General features: G+C 43.3%; 1 protein-coding gene across 1 annotated transcript in view; it reads left to right on the plus strand.

Annotated features, from left to right (window-relative positions):
* ARHGAP20 (Rho GTPase activating protein 20) overlaps positions 1-20,753 on the plus strand; it is a gene marked incomplete at both ends in the record, with an annotated part of 63,947 nt that extends 43,194 nt beyond the window's left edge. Inside the window, 8 exons of the mRNA XM_080353269.1 lie at positions 5,600-5,666; positions 7,584-7,766; positions 12,181-12,359; positions 14,637-14,798; positions 16,208-16,317; positions 17,255-17,444; positions 17,895-18,006; positions 19,693-20,753. Coding sequence (XP_080209395.1) covers positions 5,600-5,666; positions 7,584-7,766; positions 12,181-12,359; positions 14,637-14,798; positions 16,208-16,317; positions 17,255-17,444; positions 17,895-18,006; positions 19,693-20,753 — 2,064 coding nt within the window. The remainder of the gene's footprint in view (positions 1-5,599; positions 5,667-7,583; positions 7,767-12,180; positions 12,360-14,636; positions 14,799-16,207; positions 16,318-17,254; positions 17,445-17,894; positions 18,007-19,692) is intronic.
* Between the last annotated feature and the right edge of the window lie 586 nt (positions 20,754-21,339).

Genomic DNA, 21,339 nt, shown 5'->3' on the forward strand with positions numbered 1-21,339 from the left:
CTAGAGTTGCACCAAGGGTTGGACTTGATGATCTCTGAGGTCTTTTCCAGCCCAGTCGATTCTGTGATTCTGTGATCATGTTTGAAACGCTTTTTAAAATCCTTTTTCCTCATGCCTAAGAGGAGATACCTTGACACAAGAAGTGAGAGTTTGAGACAGCTCCTATTGCATCCTTCACTGTGAACAGGAAACCTACTGACATGCTTGTTAGTTGGTTTCAAAATGTGCAAACATGCCCATTCAGCTGTGTCCCAAGATTACAAATACAAGCACTGCTCTCAGGTGTCCAGATCAGATACTCTAAATATCTGTGGACCTTCAGTGTCATGTGAGATATGAATGTAACTGAGTGATTGCACAGAATCTGAATGCACCCAATTTAAGCAATGTCCTGAAACTGTTTTGGAAAAAGACTTTACAGGACTTACGATAATGCAGGATAGTGCAGCAAGTAAATGCAGCGATTCCTAGTAGACCAAGTACTGCCTGATCTGGCTCCCTTTGCTCTAAACCGGACAAGGTAGTACCTCAGGTGTGTTAATGAATCAGTGCAAGGGACAAGAATTCTGGGTCCCATATTCTGTTTTTCTCATTGTATCACAATGTGGCTCCAACAAACACCCATGGTCACAGAAGCTCCTGGATGACAGCTTTTTAACTGGCCTGTCAGTCTGCTGCATGAGTAACAAGGTTGTTTTAAAATGTCTTAGTCTTGATGTATATACTGATCTCATCGTGTGGAATCTGACAAGTCCCTTTGTACCACAGCCTTCATTATGAAGAGTCAAATATGACCAAATGCCCCTTCAGAATTGGCCTTCCCTAGCATTCATTATCTCTAATTTATACAGGCTTTTAATCGATCCAGGGGCCTATTCTGCTAGTTTGGTATTTCCTAGGTACAGTAATTTCTATCTGTCTTGTTATGACTCAGACATCCTATTTACACCAAGGCTATGGCTTGGGCCTGAGCTCAGAATCCAGCAGTTTATATATATATATATATATATATAAATATATATATAAAGTGGCTCTGGAGTTGATAGAAGAACTGTAAGGTGGAGAAGTTAGGATGTAAGTTACAATCCATCTCATTGTCTACTACAGTCTTCACCAAAAATCGAGAGATTGTGCTATATTACAGCTGCAAGTCTTTACTATTATGTGTTTCATTTTTAACCATTTTACGATAGTTTGAGTTTGAGTTTGAGTTCCAAGGGACCTTACAGATCATACAGTTCCAACCCCTCTTCCATGGGCAGGGACACCTTCCACTAAACCAGGTTGCTCAAAGCCCCATCCAACCCAGTCTTGAACACTTACAGGGATGAGGCATCCACAGCTTCTCTGGGCAGCCTGTTCCAGTGCCTCACCACCCTCATGGGGAAGAATTTCTTCCTTATATAATATCTAATCTAAATCTCCCCTCTTTCAGTTTAAAGCTATTACCCCTTGTTCTGTCACCACATGCCCTTGTAAAAAGTCCTTCTCCAGCTTTCTTTTAGGTCCCTTTTAGGTACTAGAACGCTGCTGTAAGGTCTACCTGGAGCCTTCTCCAGGCTGAACAAGCCCAACTCAGCCTGCCATCACAGGAGAGGTGCCCCAGCCCTCTGGCCATCTTTGTGGCCCTCCTCCTCTACTGTCTTCAATAGGTTCATGTCCTTTTATGTGTGTCATTTGCACTTCCTCATTTTGTGTGCAGAAAAAACAGGAAAATGGTATTGTTGGAAGAGACTATTTTGTTTGACATGAGCAGAAGAGGAGCTGATTAGGTTTTCACTTTGTGTTCTTTTGTATGTATGACAATCAACACTTTCCTCAACTTTACATTTTCATTTTTAGTGGAAAACGAATGAAAGCCATCTGAAAGATGTAAAATCTTGCCTGCAGAATTATTTTCCACATTTTTTCACCGCATCTTCATAGAATAAAGCCTTTTTCATTAGAGGCATATCGTAAGAGGAGCAATAAAATCAAACAAGCTAAATAAATTAAGCTGTAGCCAAGCCCCTCTTAGGATTGTTCTGACTGTGAGGAAGCTTTGCTTTATATGCTGTCTCAAGGTTTTTTATTTATGTCCAGAAAGAACCACTTGAAAGGACCTCTATGACTTTTCAATGGCAATTATAGAAACTACATTTCACATGTTGTGTGATTAATGGGGCTATTACTTTGGCTGAGTTCACTCTGGTTTAACGCATCAGAGTTTTTCTCTCTGTGGTTTGTCTGGTAAAATGACAACTAGTTCGTGCAAAACGGCATTGATCATCTGTTCCAAATTACCAAGTGGGGCAGAAAGAAGGGCCTTGGGTTTCCCGGCTCTGTAAGCACACTTGCTGATTTTTCTGGGACAGTCACATTTATACAGACAAATGGCCTCATAAAGCCCATAAAGGGCAACATTTGCAATCGAGAGATGAGCAGTCTGCCTCCCGAAACTGTGCTTGCTAGCTCTTCCCTTTCCCCTGCTTCCCCTTCACAGCAACGAACCCTTTCATATATATATTTAAAAGGAAAAGTAAATAGCCTTTCTTGTGCTCCTCAGCTGTATTTATTTGCTCCTGGCTGCTTGCCCTAAGGCACCAGGGATGTCTCCAAAGCCTATTTATTTTCCTTCTGGCCCCTGCTAGCTAACTTAACAGCAGTGCTAATATGGGCCAGAAAGCTCTGTCAGTCAGAGAGCAAACTGCGAAGGCTTTATTGGGTGTATCAGCATTACACCAGCTGCGTGCAGCAAGTAGGAAGAGTTTCAAGAGCTTTGGAAACACTGGATGAAGGTCCAGACAATGCAGGGTAGTAGGCAAATCTGCTTTAAAAAGAGTAGGATTTCATTTTAAAGCCAAATAAATACTATCATGAGGTATTTATCACCTTTTGTAGCCAGAAAACTTTGAGACTTTCATTATCCTGATTAGTAGTGTCACTGAAAAGGGATTTAAGGTGTAACAGATTGCTTTTCATACGGTGTATTATCCTTGCTATTACTTCTTGTCCTGAGAATGGTTTATATTAAATGTCATTCTTTTTATCTCTATTGTCTCACCGTCATATCTGAAAAAAATGTACTGTTCTTCAGCTAAACTGCAATATTGACATGTATATTTATGCTAAAGGCAATATTTAGAATTTGCTTTCAAATCAGCAGTTTTACACAGCTTTTCCCAAAGATGTTCACATTCTCCAATCCTCTGGAAATTGTCTCCTTTGATGTAAATTTATCCTCTCCACTGTCAATTTTAAAAGAATGCTCAGCAGTCTTAAAGTACTATCTGGTTCTCCCAAGCCCTTCCACACAAAAGAGCTGCACAAAAGGGCCAACAACAACCCTATGAGGAGATTTTGGGGCAGTGCTGAGTGCCAGGAGCCCCTTGGGTGCCATCCTCACTTTGGCATCATCAGTATGGGCTCAGGTCTCAGGCGAATCAGGCCTCTTGAGGCCAGTTCTATTTAATGTCTTTATCAGTGATCTGGATAAGGGAGTTGAATGCACCCTCAGTAAGTTTGCAGATGACATCAAGTTGGGTGGGAGTGTTGATCTGCTGGAGGGTAGGAAGGCCATACAGAGGGATCTGGACCAGCTGGATCATTGGGCTGAGGTCAGTTGTATGAGATTCAACAAGGCCAAGAGCCCGGTCCTACACTTGGGTCACAACAACCCCAGGCAGCGCTACAGGCTCGGGGAAGAGTGGCTGGAAAGTGCCTGGTGGAAAAGGATCTGGGAATGCTGGTCAACAACTGGCTGAACATGAGCCAGCAGTGTGCCCAGGTGGCCAAAAAGGCCAACAGCATCCTGGCTTGCATCAGGAATAGTGTGGCCAGCAGGACCAGGGCAGTGATCGTCCCCCTGTACTCAGCACTGGTGAGGCTGCACCTCGAATCCTGTGTTCAGTTTTGGGCCCCTCAGCACAGGAAAGACATTGAGGTGCTGGAGAGAGTTCAGAGAAGGGCAACAAAGCTGGTGAGGGGTCTGGAGCACAAGTGTGATAAGGAGCAGCTGAAGGAACTGTTCAGCCTGGAGAAAAGGAGGCTGAGGAGAGACCTTATCACTGTCTACAACTACCTGAAAGGAGGGTGTAGCATGGAGGGTGTTGGTCTCTTCTCCCAAGTAACAAGTGATAGGATGAGGGGAAATGGCCTCAAGTTGTGCCAGGGGAGGTTTAGATTGGATATTAGAACCAGTTTCTTCACAGAAAGGGTTGTCAGGTGTTGGAACAGGCTGCCCAGGGAAGTGGTTGAGTCACCATCCCTGGATGTACTTGAAAGACACGTAGATGAGGTTCTTAGGGACATGGGTTAGAGGTGGACTTGGTAGTGCTAGGATAATAGTTGGACTTGATGATCTCAAAGGTCTTTTCCAACCAAAACAGTTCTGTGGTACTATGATTCTATGAAGGTGCTCCTGCTCAGGGCATGGGATACTGTCGGCTGGTGAGCCTGAGCTCCGTAGGTGGGGAGATGGTGGAGCAGATATCTGAGGTGTGAGGCTGAGGTTGCCTATGCTGCCAGAGCATGTCCCAGAGGATGCGATTACCCTGGTACTCAGGACGGAGCTGAAGGGTCACCTTTGCTTGCACCAGCTGCCCGCCGTCTGCCACATGCTCTGCCCACGGCCTCCACTTCGCGCTGCTTACCTGTAATCCCTCTGTGGGATCAGACCTGTCTCTCCATGGGACTGGGTGCTGCTCAGCACCGTTGGGGAAAAGCGGGACACAGACATTCTGGGGGACAGGAGCAGCACCTGGGGCTGGAGGTCCCTTCCAATCTGGGGGCTGCCTCATGTCCGTCCTCCTGCGAGTGGGAGGCACGCAGGCCAGGGACTGACTCAGCCACATGGCAAGGCTGTCTGGCATGGGTAGCATCTTGGTTTGACCCCAAAAGCAATTCTGGGTCCTGGCAGACTGTAACCTCCATCCCTCTGCTTCCAGGAGCAGTGAAAGAACTGGGGCAAATCTCCTTTTCCTTCAGAAATGACAGGCTCCAGCCCCTCTCATAGCTCAGAGCTGGACCCTGGTCACACAAACCACATTGCACATAACAGACACACAGAATCCCAGAATCACAGAATGTTTTGGATTGGAAGGGACCTCGAAAGATCATCTAGTCCAATCCCCTTGCCACAGCAGGAACACCCAGATGAGGTTACACAGGAATGTGTCCAGGTGGGTTTTGAATGTCTCCAGAGAAGGAGACTCCACAACCCCCCTGGGCAGCCTGTTCCAGTGTCTGTCACCCTCACTGAGAAGAAGTTTCTTCTCAAATTTAAGTGGAACCTCTTGTGTTCCAGTTTGTGCTCACTGTCCCTTGTCTTACCATTGGTTGTCACAGAGAAGAGCCTGGCTCCATCCTCGTGACACTCACCCTTTACATTTTTATAAACATCAGTGGGGTTACCCCTCAGTCTTCTCCAAGCTAAAGAGACCCAGCTCCCTCAGCCTTTCCTCATACAGGAGATGCTCCACTCCCTTAGAAGCTTTCCTGGTGGCAAATTGGTGCACTGCAGAAGTAAAGGCAAGGTGCAGATTATCCGTATATTGTGAGAAGCCTAACATGAACCTGTTCTTAACGGCTGGCAAGCTTATTCTTAATTTTGGTTTTAAAGGGCTCTGAGAAAGACTATAAGCTGTGGGTGATTTCAGGAAGAGAAGATGCTCCTTACCCTCTTATTGGTAAGTTCTTGACATTTTTTGTTTTTCAACATTCACTCAGTCTTTAATGCTGAAGGAAGCAAAAAATACAGAGAAGACTAAAATGCAGTTTCCTCTTTTGTTTTGGTTTGGTTTTTCCTGTTTTTTTTTTTCTTACTTCCCTGTCACGCAAGTTTGCTTATTTGGGGAGCTAGTCAGATCCTTTGTTTTGAAGAGCAATTGTTTGTTTGTGTCACAAAGAGGTTGGAAAACGCTCATTTATTTCTGCCCCAATTTTGCTGCACGAGCCTCAGTCTTTCTACAGTCAGCCCTCCACTCACCTCCTCTCCTGGAGCTGGTCCAGCTTTACCATATTTCTTCCATAGCATTGTTTACTGCCCCCTCAGCAAAACTCAGCAGAGTTTTGAGAAATGTTCTGTTCTTCCACAACACAAGTTAACTGATTCAAGAGGTCCTTTACAATCCTGTGTTTCTCTTGCTGGCTGACAGCTCCCCTCTGATTACAAGCAAATTATTGCTTATTCACTTTCTGAAGTGCTTTCTGAAACATTTCATCCCCAGGAATCAACCCAAAGCTCAGAAGTGATTGGATGGAGTGATTTGATTTTGGCCCATGATTCACTGAGAACAAATCCCTCTCTGTTATTAAGAACCTTTCCCTGTAGAAGTCCAGCATTACTTGTGCTATATGAGTTCACAGATGATTAGAACAAGAAAAAATTGTGGATTTTCTGTTTTCCTTCTGCAAATCTAACCACAGTAAATCTTAGCATTCCTTCTTAAAGCAGCCTTAGCTAAAAATGCTTTGCTGGAGTCAGATAACATTAATATTTATAAAATGTCTAAATTGTGCACCTTATAGACAGAGCAAACTCCTTTGTCTTTGAAACACACCAGACTTTGTCTTTGCAACTCTCCATGTGGTTTCTTCAGATAAAATCATAGCCGTGGCTTTAAACATAGAACCAGAGAATTCAGAAATGGGAAAGGCCTTTCTAATTGACTGACACTCTCTCACCACAAATTCAAGTTGCAATCCTTAGAAAAGAAGAATCTGATATAAAACTGTTGCTGTTCTTCATATTTATGCCAGGGCTTATTAGATGAAGCCAACTTTTATCATAGGTAGACATCGGAAGCAGAGTTCAATGGTGCTTCAGCTTCGCACTGCCTATAATCTCAAATAACATCTCTTCCACTATCAGTGTTCAAGTCTAAGTGCAAGCTAAGTAAAATGTCTTAACATTGCACCCACATTAAATATATTTCAACTGCCAGGTCTTCAGATAAATCCAAAAAATATCTTCCAGGTGGCATTTTTGAAAGCTCCTCCAGAAATGAATTGCCTCTGTGTAGTCCCCAAAGATGCTGGTTAATGCCGAGCAGAGCTCATTTGCATTAGCCCTGTGATTAATGTTTCCTTCCTGTTTCGGCCTCAGACAGGAACTGTAATTGTGTCTTGTTTGACTGAGCTGATGGCTGTTGCATGGAGAGGGAGGGAAGGTCACTTTCACGCTGTATTTTTCAGTTTTGCATGCTCAGCAAAAATTTGATAGGTGACTGCTCCCAAAATCTCGTTTCTTACCAGAACCATATGAGCAACTGATACCTAAACATCCAGTGTCACAAGGAAAGCAGAAAACATTGAATTTAGAAATTGCAACTTGTTCTTTTTCTGATGGGCTTTTATGCAATGCAGCTGTAGTAGGCCTGATTTTACTTTCATGTCTCTTTAACTACACTGAACATAGTAACTCCATATCTTCCAGTGTATGATTTGTGCTGGTATAAATATGCAGAAAAGCATCAATTCTGAGATTACTGAGAGAGAAAGCGCTGCAGGCCAGCATGCGAAATCTGGTTTTCCTCCAAGGCAGATGGAGTTTTGCAAGTCTCCAGTCAATCCAACGCAGATTATGATGATTTCTCTTTGAACAGGACATGAATATCCCTTTGGAATTAAAATGAGCCACATTCGTGACGCGATGCCCCATGGATCAAAGCACTGTGCCTGCCCCAGGCAGCTTCAGGGGTCCTTCTTGACGGAGCAGCTGCCCCAGGAGCTGCAGTGCCAGTTTGTGCTGAAGCCAAGCCGCCTGGCTGTGTGCCAGCAGCTGAACGGTACGTCCCAGCATCGCTCATACACCGCCTCTGCTCTAGAAAGCAAACGTGCCGGGATGGGGAGGGTGGTGGAAAGCGAAGAGGAGGATGCAGATGTACCTTCCATCTGCAGGGAGGGTTTTGCAGTGGAGCTCTCGCTGATTTGAGTGTGCTGTTGTAAGTGTGTCATCTTCCGCAGTTACGTTTTGACAAGCTGCCTGTCAAATGGTTTTTCCAAAAGCAGCAAAAGAAAGACAAGATCTCTCCCCTGCATTTTTTTTGTAAGTCTATTAGCTGAGCTGCTCTCTGCGGCGCTTGCCGTGCTCTGCAGCAAGGCAGGGTGGTTTATGGTTCAGGAGTCAAGGCTTGACTTCGGCACAGAATTCCCACAGAGCATTTGTCAGCATCGCTTGTCTCTAACAGCTACTTAGGACTCACACCTGCCTCACTGGGACCCTCACGCAGCAAAGCCTAGGCATGTGCTTGAGTACCTAGATGAAGTGAGCAAATATGATTTCTTTATTTCAGTTCTTTTTGAGTAAAATGGAGACAGTAGTATTTTCATCTGCCTTTGGCCTTAATGCTGCAAAAAATATGAGCACCTGCTCTGTGTTTTGTGCTCTGCTGTCAATGACATGATGGCTGCTCACTGCTCATGAGTACAACAAAAGACATCAGACCAAAAACTCTGTAGGGCAAGGATGCATCCCGTGGTGTGTTTTTGTTGTCCTTAACACAATGGAATACTCTGCTTAATTAGAAACTCTACCCAACTTCACCATTAGTGACCACATAATAGTAAAAATAACATATGCACACTGTTATCCTGTGCACTCCCCAACAGCTAAGATCTCCCACAATATATGAATAGAATCCATTTGTAGAGTTTTTAGAAATTAAACATAGTGAGGCTATAACAGTGTCTATTACAAATTATTCCGGAAATTGATTGCATTTTATATAAATTAATTTCCTTTCCACACTCCTTCATCCCCCCCTCCCCACTAATTTGTATCATATATTACTTCATGGCATATTTTAAGAATGAGGCAATCTAGCAAAGGGGTGTAATTAAGTTTACAGGCCTCACTTGGCAGCTGACGTTGACTGGCAAGAGAAAATAGAAATGCAAATCAGGCCTGTAAAGTTCTAATGCAGATGTGCTGTCAGCGGTGCTGTGCGAGCCGCAGGAGGGGAGGCCAGGCTGGCTGTGGGGCAGCAGAAGCGTGGGGCAGCCTGCGAGTCAGGCACAGGGACTGCGATAACCGCGAGAAAGCAGCTTTTAGCCCCTTCACCTTTCCTACTTTCATCAAACAAAACCTTTTAAACTGATGTATAGATCTGGCTGCTTGCAAACCGGATTTTCTTGCATACAGCACTGTTTGTTATGCTCTTCCTAACTCCTTCTCACCTCTTTTGGTTTTGGAAAACCGCAAAGGGTACCTGTGCACAAGCCTGGTCTGTGGCCTGGCTCTGGGCTCATCTGCAGATCAGCAAGCCAAAATCTGTGCGGTTGTTAGGTAACCACTAGGCACACTGCCACATACTGGGCAAATTGGCAGGGAGTGGAGGCTGTAAACCCCACATTTCACTGCCACACATACTGTGCTGTCCTCCCTGCATCATTTCTCTGCACTGATACCGCTGTGCTGGACACGCTGTCCCTTCTGGAGTCAGCAAGGGGTAGCTGCCCACTTGTACCAGCGTGCACCATAGTTAGGCAGCATTGTAGGTGCTGACAGGCAGGCATGACTGACAACTGGCCATCATGTCAAATCAGTAGCTGTGTGGACACCAGCTGTGGTGGTGTAGTTGCGTCAGCTGTCCTGGCAGGATGGTTAAGAAAAGTACAGAAGAATTTACTGTGTGGAGGAACTGGAGTGTTTCTGTTGCCTCTCCTGCAGCCTTTCAGCACATAACGGGAATGGTCACCTACCAGTTAAACATAGCCATTGAGTAATGTTTGTAAGCACATGTCTAAAAAGTATTGTAAATACTGATTTGCTTAAAGTTTAACTTGAAAGAACTGACTGCTGTCAGAGGCTAGTCTGTAATGCAAATTATTATTCAATCATCATCTATTAAGAGGGAAAGCAAAATTTCAACAAGTTGGTCTCAATAGAGAAAGGAGGTCTTTTAAAACTGTTTGACAATGGTTTGATCAGAAAGAATTCTACATTGTTAAATAGATCTGAGATTCTATTTAGAAATTTCTGATTAGTTTGCAAGAAGAGGAAATGCCACTTGCATGGCTGGGACACTACCTATGCATAGAAATTCCCTGTGTGTAAAATATGAGCACAACAGATGGCTGCTGTGAGCTCTGAGCAAGAGCTGCAACCAAAGAATTACTGCTTTTTTTTCTGATTCTGGCCTAGAATAATCACCAGAGCAAGGCCCTGATGTTTTTGTGTGTAAGTACTTCTGTAGAACAATAATTGGCATCTGTCTTGGCTTAGAGGAGGCTGGGCTTCTAGTGTTGTAACTCTGCACAGGTTCAAGAAAAGAGAGTGTACATCCTCCCCTTCTCCTCTGCTCTTTACCCTAAGACTTCTCAACCCCCTTAGAAAAGGGCATGTGAAAAGGATGAGTTTTCCTGTTATTCAGTGAATGTTAGTTTTGTAAGTAAGTGACATGGCATTTCATTGCCATACATCAGTTTCTTGGTTCTGCCCTGGTATGTTGAAGAACACAGATTAAGATTTCCTTTCTGTCCCAGGAGGGAGCTGCAGTAAACCACAATTACCCCTTGCTCACATTGTCAGTTTGGGCCATGGCTTTTAAGAGTAGAGCAAACAGTGAGAGACTAAGAAAACTTCCTAGTTTTAAGGATTTTTTTTCCACTTCTGCTATTCCTTGTTCTCCAAAATAGCATTTCTTCTTAATTTTTACTTCCACTGAGATCTACAAGGTTGCCAGAAAAAACACCAATATGTATTTTCCATTGTGTGAATAGAACTCTAAGTGAAGCAAACCATATTCATGTGCTAATATCCAGCTCATCTGAAAGGAAAAAAAAGCCATTTTGAAAGGTCTAGGTTAGTTATGTTCTCCCAAAACGTGATGTGTCAAGTAAAGCCTTAGACACTGCCAAACTTACATTTCACGAAGCCTTAGACTGCTTAAAATGTATATTCTCCTTATTATTTTTTATTAAAAGATTTTTTTCTACGAGCTTTCATATGTTCACATTTTGAGTTAAACTGTAACTTTTCTTCCTGTAAGCCTCTAATGAAAAGACTTCCACCCATTCCCAAAGGCAGCATGATCTACAATGGAATGACGTATAAAGAAAATCACTGTTTGGGCTAAAAAACAAGTGTAGTAAAGTATAGGAGAGAAAAATCTGGTATTATATCATATGCCACAATCCTTACTTCTGCAAGCCTTGCTTCTACCCTCTGCCCTCCACAACAGCAGACAGCAAAATGTTTGACCAGGTGGAAGAACCGGCTAATAGAAAGGTGCACAGGGTAGGTAAACTACTACATCAAAGCTGACTGGCTTTGAAAACATCTAGAAAAGGAAAAATATAACAGAATAAGTTTTTTTCTGGTTAGCACTTCCATCAGAAACAGTCTCAACACGCCCTGAACAATAGCCTGTGCTGCTAAGAAGCACTTACACTGGCTGATGCTGAGAAAGGTCATAAGAAAAAGCCCTTTTTGTATCCTAATACCAGTATTTCCTTCTCTATGCGCTGCAAATAAGAGCTTCAATTAGTGATACAATTTAGTTGTCTCATGAAATACATTAAAATAAATGAAGAGAAACGGAGCCCATCAGTGTGTTAGCAGGACGCTGAAATGCCATCTGGGAGGTGTTGATTAAAGGGCAGGCACTGTCCCCAGGCCATGGTCAGCAAATGCTTGGAGCGAGGGCACTAATGGTACATTTATTTTGTAGAGAAGAGAGCAAAGGCTGTGACTTTTCCTGGTCTGAAAACATCTCACCCCACTAGCTGATTCTCTGGTGCTACTTGTGGGGAGAGCAGGTGCTCTCCCGCATTGCCAGGGGAACCAGGATGCCTCTGGACAGCACGCCAAGGTGTGGGCAGTGGTGGTTATGTGTTACTTTTCTCTGAAGAATGTCTGTGGTTCTGCACCTGTGGATGGTAAATGAGTTATTTAGCAAGCCCAGCCCTGTGTGAAGTCAGAAGGCTGAGGTTTTCCATCCTGCACTTAGTGGTAAGTGTTGAGCCTGTGGTCAGCAGTGCAGGGCAGATGCTGGTGATCCTCCGAGGAGCCTGGGTCAGGCAGCACATTACCCACACACACAGGTATGTGCATGGTGGATTAGGCTGAGCCGAATGCCAAAGAGTTGGTTGAGTTCATGACGTTTTTTTCGTTTGAAGCCATAGCAACCACTGCAAAACAAATACTGGAATTAGAATTGAAATGCATTTCTTCTAATAAACACCTTTCTCTTTTCCCAGACTTAAGCCAGAAGTCATTTAAAAGGAAAAGATCTATCATAAACTGGGCTTTTTGGCGTGGCCCAGGCACTCACTTGGACAATGCGCCCCTCTCCTCAACATCTGCTGCTCCTGGGAAGCTATTTGGCCTCTTGCTGACAACCATCTGTGAGGATGACAACCTGCCCAAACCACTCTTGGTGAGTCCTAGGCTCAGGGCTGGCTCTTGCAGTGGCGGAATTTCTTTGTGTAGTGAACAAGAACATGGGGACACTTTGTAAACGGGACACTGAAATTATGCAAGCAGACAAAACGGAAGGAAGCCTCATTTGTGGTTCTCAGCAAGAACTTTGGTTTTTAACATATGCTGTGGTCAGGCCTGGTTAATACCAAACAGCTTGAGAAATGTGTGTGATGGTTCTGCTGCTCCAGGCTATTTCTTCTTTATAGTCCGTGCTATAAGGCTGGTTCTTCCCTAATTCTCACTTACACAGTGTAAATAAATACCACGTTCACACATATTTTTTAAACCGCTCCCATCTGTGTAAAATCCCCAGCTCCACGAATGTGGCATCTGCTGTCCCAAATAGCCAGCCCATACTCACGTGTAAGTGCTACCTGCCCTTAAGAAGACCATTTCAGGGCACTCACGCACTGGGGTCCTCGTTTTTGATTTGACAGCAGCACTGCAAAAATGAGTGGGAAGGCAGATGCTGCGGGAGCACCTCAGTATCTTTTCATCCTGTCATGGGGAGCGCTAGTGCTGTGGGTGCTCTCAAACCCAGTCCAGGAACATGAAAAGGGTTGTCCTAGGGCGCATAATTAAGGCAGATGTGTGGCATTTTTGGTCAGGACTGAGGACGATCCTGCTGTCCATGCAACAGCTGAAACATTTACAGGGTGAGAGTGGGCCCCGCAGGATTGGACCCCTCATCCTAACAGACCAGCTTTCAGGTGGAACAACTTGCCAGAACCTCACTGAAATCAGTGAGGTTACACCAGTTTACAGGAAAAGATGGTTTGTCTCCTACGCTTGTGCTTGATGTGCTGCTTTATCATGGCCTGAATAGTGAATCATACCAGGACTTTTCAGGTCTTTTAATAGTGTGGGTTTGTTATGTTCTTTTGAAGGAGAAGTGTGCATTTTTATCATTTAGGTCATTTAAATAAGCCCTCTAGAGATGGACTCTGTAAGAGCCTGGTCTCTCATTCTCTCTGTGCATTTCAGAATGCTGCATTTCAGAAATTTCTCCAAAACGTAAATATTAGTAAATTTCCACCTACCTTACAGCCCAGACAAGGAAAGTCACCAAACCTCACTGTTTAGCCATTACTGTTGCAGTAACTTGGTTTAATGATGACAGACTCTCCTCCAGTGACCCTTTTCATGCCATTTTGCATGATAACTCAGTCCTCAGCCCACTGTGTGCATGCACATAGTCCTAGAGACTGTCTGCACTCATTTACCCCTCAGAAGAGACAAATATGACAAATTCCACATTGCTTGGAGCAGGCCTGGGGAGAGGTGACCAGCATGTCTGAAAAACGACTCACAGGAGACTGCAGACAATTAAGCAACTGGAAAATATCATGTACATGTTACCTCTGGAGAGATCTCTGATTTCAGAATTTCCTTTCTGCTCATTTTCCTCTCTTATTTAGCAGAAGAAATCAGGCCTTCCTGTTATTTTAAAAGCTAGGCAAGAATCTGCTTACTTTCCCTTTCCTTTTAAATACCTCATATAGTGAGTTGCTTGCCTGTTTACTTATTTGCAGCCTCATTGGCTTTGAAGGAGCCAGAATTCAAGCTTTAGCCTCATCTGAGTGACATCCCAAGCAGGAGCACTTTGTCCCAGAGGTGGTCCTGCTAACAGCCCTGAGCTGCTTGCTCACAAGAAGCAGAAGGGGTAAAAATCTAACTCTGATCTGCTGTAGAAGTGTAGCTAGATATTAACAAAAGAAAGCACTTCCCAGCTTAGATAAAAGCTCATTTTTTTCGGACATCAGGCATGGAACAGAAGTCCTTGTCTATGGTTGTTGATAATACTGAACACACTGATGAGCAGTGAGGTTCTCATATGTTGAGGCAAAGTGTTGTCTGGCTGAGGCCACTGTCAGATGCAGGGCTTTGGATTAGGTAGACCACTCTCCTTTTCCCATACCACAGTGTTTATATATTTAAATGACTTGGCTAAAACTTGCACAGATCCTGGAAGATCATGCAGGAGGTTAGTGCTCAACAGTGGTGGCACAGTATTTCTGAGGGGCTATTTTCCAAAATCAGTGCCCCAGACCACAGGTTTGCTGTGCAGTTTGGCATAGCTTGCAGGGTCAGCCTTGATTTGTGTTTGATTTGTGAGCTTTTTTAGGACTCAGAGGTTTTCACCTATGGGAAAAGTGGCAAAGCTACATTTTAGTGGCACTAGACAATAAAATGTATTTCTGAGAAAGCCTCTCTGCCTTTTATTTTTCCTTAGGACATGCTGTCCCTTCTTTACCAAGAGGGCCCTTCCACTGAGGGTATTTTCAGACGCTCTGGAAGTGCAAAAACCTGCAAAGAGCTCAAGGAGAAGCTTGATTCAGGTGCTGAAGTGGATCTAGCCTGTGAATCTATATTTGTGACAGCATCTTTGTTTAAGGTATGTGAAGAACGCTTCTTTTGCCCTTTTAGAATGAGAGCAATGCAGATCCTGGGCATAAACAAGCAGAACTTTTCCTCAGGGACAGGCCCAGAAAGGACTTAGTGGGCTGAATTAAGAAGAGTGGTCTGGCCCACTGAAATAATGAGGACCTCTAAAGGAGGCTACCACTGAATTAGGATGGGGCAGAGGGCTAGCCAGCTTGTTTTGCTGCCAGCTCCTGAGCTCTCAGTTACAACCTGGTCCTGTAACTTTCCTTTTCTCTGTTTAAAGTCAAAGAAATACTAGAAAAGCAGTAGTGCAGACTTGTTTCCTTACTTGTCAGTAATAACTTGTGATTATATAGTGTTGCCTTAAATATTAGAATTCATTTTCCCATGGATTATCTTTTCTTACAGACTTGTATATTAAAAACAATGCTACTTGTGCAAAAAGCATGCCAGACCTTAAGTAAGATTTCAGCGACAAGATGAATCAGCATATTTCTTTTTGCTTTAGTCTCCGGCATCTGTTTATGTGTAGGTTTTGCCTAAAAGAAATAGTAATCTCCATTGTTAAGCAAACACTGCTTCGGTGGAATATTTTTATTGCAGAAAGCCACTCCTCTTGCTACTGTGTGAGAGGTTCTCATGAGTCAGATTTACACAGTGACTTTCCTCGTAGAAAATTTAAGACATGCGTTTAGGGGCAGGACAGCTGCACCGAGCAAAGTGCTGGTGTGCAATACTCATCCCATGGGAACAGTTTCACCGAGGGGCAATTGCTTAGTATTTATCTCAGTGAAGAGTTACTACAGAAGAGAAAATGTGTCATTCATGTGCATCATAGCTTCCCTTACGCTGGCTTGTTTGGGAAGCTAGGATTTGGACTTCTTCCCAAGTTGCAACAGTTTGCCCAACAATGGCTGAGTTATTAGGAAACAGGAGCAGCAGGGCTACCCATGACTAGTTAAAGTTAAGTACTCCGTTACCAAAAGGGATTGATTAGGGGAAGGAAGGTGAGGGTGCCTTGGAGTACTTATGGTCTGGTGGTATTAGAGCTTGGCAGCTAAAGATGAAGCTACAGATGAAGTTAAGTGATAAGGAAAGAAAGACATTATGCAGCATCAACATAACTTGCCCCACTGCAGATTTTTAGTTCAGCAATAGCAGATGAAGCATCCCAGTACCTCTGTTTTGACAGAAAAGGGTTAGGAAAGGGCAGGAAAATATTCACTTTAAGCATAATCCAAAGATCTTCTTTATCTCAGATGATTTTCTTTTGGTTTTAGTTGCTGTGTGGAACAAGATGCTTGTCAGCTAGTGCTGTCTCACTGATACATCCTCTTGTATCTGCATATCTTATTCCTGCTCCCTCCCACGCTCCAGAACAGCTGTTCATGTGTTTTGTTCTTCTTTTCTCTTTATAAGGATTTTCTTCGCAACATCCCAGGCAGCATTTTGTCATCCCAGCTCTGTGATAAGTGGGTCTCTGTGATGGATCAAGGAAATAATGAAGAGAAGATAAAAAGCATCCAAAGGTAGAGTTCCTTATGTTCTCTGCATTATTTTCCTATAAATTAGTATCCCAGAACGCAAAATCTCAAATATTAAAGTTACGACTTGTAATTAATTATTTTTTAATTAGATTATAAAAATATCTTTGTATATGACAGAGCATTCGAACTTACATATATACTTAAGCTATTGCCTGTATGGGACAATTTTCTGACTCTCTCTTGTCCTGCTTTTCTGCCTTTTGTGGATACCAGTAAATAAATGAAATATGCTTTCATGAAAAAAATATGTATAATATTTATAAATTCACTGCTCAAGATCTGGATTTCTGCCTGATACCAAACCGAAAATCATCTGAAGGGAGCTTTGGGGTCCTAGGTGAAAAGGTAGATGAAATCAGTTCCTCATATATTACCCTTCATTCATGTCAAATTTTAGTGACTGTTTTGAAAGCAAGATGCAATTGCGAATGAAATACTGAAGCACAGTGACAAGGAAACCCTCCACCCCTGCAGGTGATACAAAACAGAAAGTGGGCGAAGTTGATACCATGGGAAATGGACCTTTGTACACTAGTTGACCTCACACATACTTACATACGTGTACACTTATGGCAACTAGATGGCATGGAGAGAGCTGTACTGTTTGTTTAAGTGAATAGTGAATTATCGGGTAACTTAAGTGAAATGTAGTTTCATGTCATGCATTATACTTGGTTCATTAGTTTCACAGAGTGCAATTTTAATTATGTGTTAGGGTGTTTTCTGTCCTCCCATAAAACTGTTCAGAGAAGTGCCATAGCGAGGGAAGCAGCTGAACAAAAACACTCCCTGGTTTATAAGTGGGCCACATCACACTGTTTCTGTATGTTTTATTATCTTGACTTGTGTGTATCTATGGAAGGTGATTTTATTTTGTCCAGTCACTGATTTGAAGAATTACATTTGTGTATGTTTTCAGGTTAATAGAGCAGCTCCCCAGAGCTAATGTTGTTCTCTTACGCTACATCTTTGGAGTACTGCATGGTATAGAAATGCGATCTGAAGAGAACCAGATGAATGCATTTAATCTGGCCATCTGCATTGCACCTAGCCTGCTCTGGCCTCCTGTTTCCTCCACTCCCGATGTAGAAAGTGAATTTACAAAAAAGGTAAGAGACACTGCAATGTAGTGAAAAACCAAACCAACCTCCATCCTGTCTAACCAGGCTGCTGGTTACAAATGTGAAAACAGTCAGCACCTCTTCAGATCAGGACTTGTCCTCTTCTCACAATCTGCCTGGAAGAAGGGGAGGGAGACCATAAAGCAGTACCCAGTGTATTAGCAAAGTGTTTCTCTCATCAAAAAGATCTCTGGCTGTGGTGACCTTGGAACAGGACAGTAAAAGTGGAAAATATGTATGCAAGGATGTATACTGGGACATTTTAATGGGGACAGGCTGTTTTCCTCAGGCCCAGGAGATCGAGTGAGGAGTTCCTGGCTGTCAGGTCACATCACGGATGGGCAGTTTGCTGCTCTTCCTCATCTGTATGGTGAGCTTACCCTGAATGGAGTAATGGAAGATGTGACCAGGCATCTCTCTCCAATTGCTTTGTTGCAGATTTCTAGTCTGGTGCAGTTCCTCACTGAGAATTGCTGCAGGATTTTTGGAGAGGAAATTACAACACTCTTTGGAGAAATACTGATGACGTGCAAGAGAGAGAACAGCTCAGGTAATACTGATGATGTTTTGATCCTGATGGACAGCTAAACTCAACCAGGCGAAAAATCAGTATATTCCATGGAAGAATGCTGTTCCCTCTTCTTGTGGTGTTCCCAGACACTGCTGATCTCTTTCCTTTGACCGAAGTATTGGTGATAATCACTGATTGAATGTATCATAGGCCTGGACTGTATCACAAAATACTCTCCCAAAGAATCACTTGCTCCTATTCCAGTCATCTGAGCCACTGTGTTAAAGAAGGGCAGAGGGGAAACAAAGAAAAAGAAAGAAAAAATTCTGCAGAATGTTTCATATCAAGTCTAGGTCTTTTGCCTCAGCCTATTTTTTCCCAGAGTATCGAGAAGTCAGTGATCAACAAAGGTTATGATACAGCTGTCACACCATTGTGTTAGGATTGAAAGCATCTATTCTTCGTTATCAAAACAGGTAGATCTCCAGTGTTTCAATAGGGCATCGAGATTTTGCTCCTAGCACAGGAAAATCATGGACCGGTGACTGAAAATGTCTGACAAACTAGTTGGCAGAGCATTACATAATATCAAAAATGCTCTTTTTCTCTCCAACTCTGTGATAGTATCAATTTTAACTGAAATTTTGGGTCACTCCTTGAATTATTTCTAATGCAGCATTTCTGTAAAATAAATTTTGGCACAACTGGCCTATACTAAACGCAGTAATGGCACGTGCTCCGGCATGCCAGACTGACTCAGTGTGGCTGTCCCAAACTCCTTGTGTTCGGCCTTTGGTGAAATCCAGTGAAGGTGGACCTGCCCCCTCCCCAAGAGTGGAAGCTCATGGGATCTGCTGTGCTGTGCTGTGCTGCGGCTGGGAGCTCAGATTCACAATAGGTTACGGCAGCTGAACAAGTTTTCGGCACGCACTGAGGCGTGGTGACTGCCCATGCGTGAACTCTGTCTGCTGCAAATGTGAGATAAGCCAGCTTAGCATAGCCCAGAACAAAAGAGATTTAATGTAATTCCAATTATCGCATATGTGGAATAGTGCCCAGGTGTGCGCTGCTCAGTGGAAATGAGGTGACTGTTCAAACAGCAACTAGAAATTTCTTCATAGTGTTGTTCTTAAAGATATTGTATATTCTGAAAGACCTTAAAAGTACAAAGCATGCCCTGTTTTCTTCATTTGTTTAAAAGAAGGTGTTGTGGTTTAACCTGACAGACAGCTGAATATCACATACTGCCATTCACGCACTCCCCACCCTCAGTGGAATGGAAGAGAGAATCAGAAAACAGATAAACCTCATGGATTAAGATGAAGACAGTTTAGTAGGACAGGATGGTTAAATGTTGCTTTCAGTGTTCAATAACAAAAAATTGATAAATTGCTGATTCAGTATACTGTTTGTAAAATATTGTTTACAGCTGGATTACCTACTAGTAAAGTTCCCCACTTCTAAAAACAGCATAAAACCCCCTAACCCTTATTTTTGCCATTACCCTATATTTCTCGACTGCACTGCAATTTAGAACTCGTTTAATTTTTTCCATTTCAAAATTAGGTAGTATATTTTTCCAAAATTATTGCCATTTCTGCTTGAAGAATCTTCATAGGGCAAATGCTACTGAAAGCAAAGGATACTTGCCAAAAAAAGGAAAAAGCAGCTGCTTGTCAACAGTGTGGTTCAGTCACTGATGTAGCGCTTGGTTTGTCCTTGCAGATGCTGCTTCTCTCCATCTGAACGACTCTTCCTACGATAGCCTGGAAAACGAGGCGAACGATGAAGCTGACTCTTCTTCCAGCGACTGGATTAAGAACCGAGATCAGGATAACAGGAGCAGGGAGTCTGTCTTCACTCTGAGCGATGGTGATTCGGAGCAGACTGAAGTGGATGAAATCCAAAGTAAAACCAAATCAAAACAGTTGACAATTTCTGTTGACGTATACCATAAGTTTTCATCACAGGAAAACTCAGAGAACGAGTCTCTCTGCTCCAAGGCACTGGGCTTCTCTGCAGCAGCTACCTCAGGCACCCTCAAAACCTTGAGGAGACACAGGCGCTCCTCAGAGCCAGCAATTGGCCTCCTTGCCTCCAGCTTTGCCCTCATTGGGGACAGTCATGAGAAGGCAACGCGCAAAGCCAGCTGTGATGTTGTCCTGTCTCATGAAGATGAAGACTATCTCCATCAGCTTCGGTCATTGCAGATGGAGGGGCAAAAGCTTATAAATCAGAGCTTGATTATAGGGATTAATGTTGGTAAAAGTGACAACACCAACCAAAACGTTGAAAAGAAAGACTTGTCCCATTGCCTCCTGCCTCCAATGCCAGAGGGATTAAATATTTGCTCAGGATTTAGCTCTTCTAGCTTATCTTCTCCTGGGACATCTCCATCTGTGTCATCAATGAGCTCTCTGGACAGTGCTTTCTCTCAGTTTTCAGACCAATCTGTGTTTACCCCAACTGAAACCTCCTCCCCTTTTGACAGCACTTTTCAGTCACTAAAGAAACACGAAGACACTGCCGCTGAAGTGGCTGATGACTATTTGGTTACACCCACCAAGGTGCCACCACCTCGACAACCTACCATTGCTTTGGCTGAGGGGGGCTTGGTGGAGCCCAACAGCAGGCCAGCGCCCCTGAAACCTACTGATGGAGTTGACAGCTATTTGATTAAGCCTGACATTCAGCCGTTACCTCTGAAAGTCACAGGAAGAGACAGACTTCATGATCCAAGATCAAAGAGGAGGTCTAGAAGAGCATTACAGCTATCCAAAGTTTGAAGAGACTGACCAAAGCTTTTTTGCGGAGGAATCTTAACGCTTAAAATAAACACCGTAAAGAAAATCCCTTTGGTGTTACTGTGTGTTCATTTTAAGTTTAATATCCAGGTCGGTCAAATTGAACTGCACAGTCCCCAGATTCACAGGTTTTCTGTTTTTTAGGAAACTGTCTGAGTAGTGTTCCCACATAAAGCTTTGCAAGAACATTGTAAAAATAATAAAAATCGCTAAAAAGCAAGCGAACAGAAATCTCTTTAAAATCTGGAAGGGTCTGAGGAGGTAACTAAGAGCAGCACCCTGTTGTCTGAGCCTGCCAGGGCAGCAGCGTGTCTGCTGGGCTTCTCCCCCTGACCACTTGTGTGTTGAGCCTTGCAGATGTCAGTCCCAGTCCTTTGTGGTTTTGATGTAGCGTGCAAAGTCAGCATAGATTCCATAACTGTGGTATTATACTACTGTTCTGAAACTGATAGGTATTACCTTCATTGTCCTCCAAGGAGTGTGTTGTTTTCTGTATGTTTATAAGGTATGTTCGATAAGTGTAGTTATTTCTTTCACACTGCAAAAGAAAGAAAAAAATAAGCTCAAA

This window comes from Nesoenas mayeri, assembly GCF_963082525.1.
Source record: "Nesoenas mayeri genome assembly, chromosome: 1".
Taxonomy (NCBI): domain Eukaryota; kingdom Metazoa; phylum Chordata; class Aves; order Columbiformes; family Columbidae; genus Nesoenas; species Nesoenas mayeri.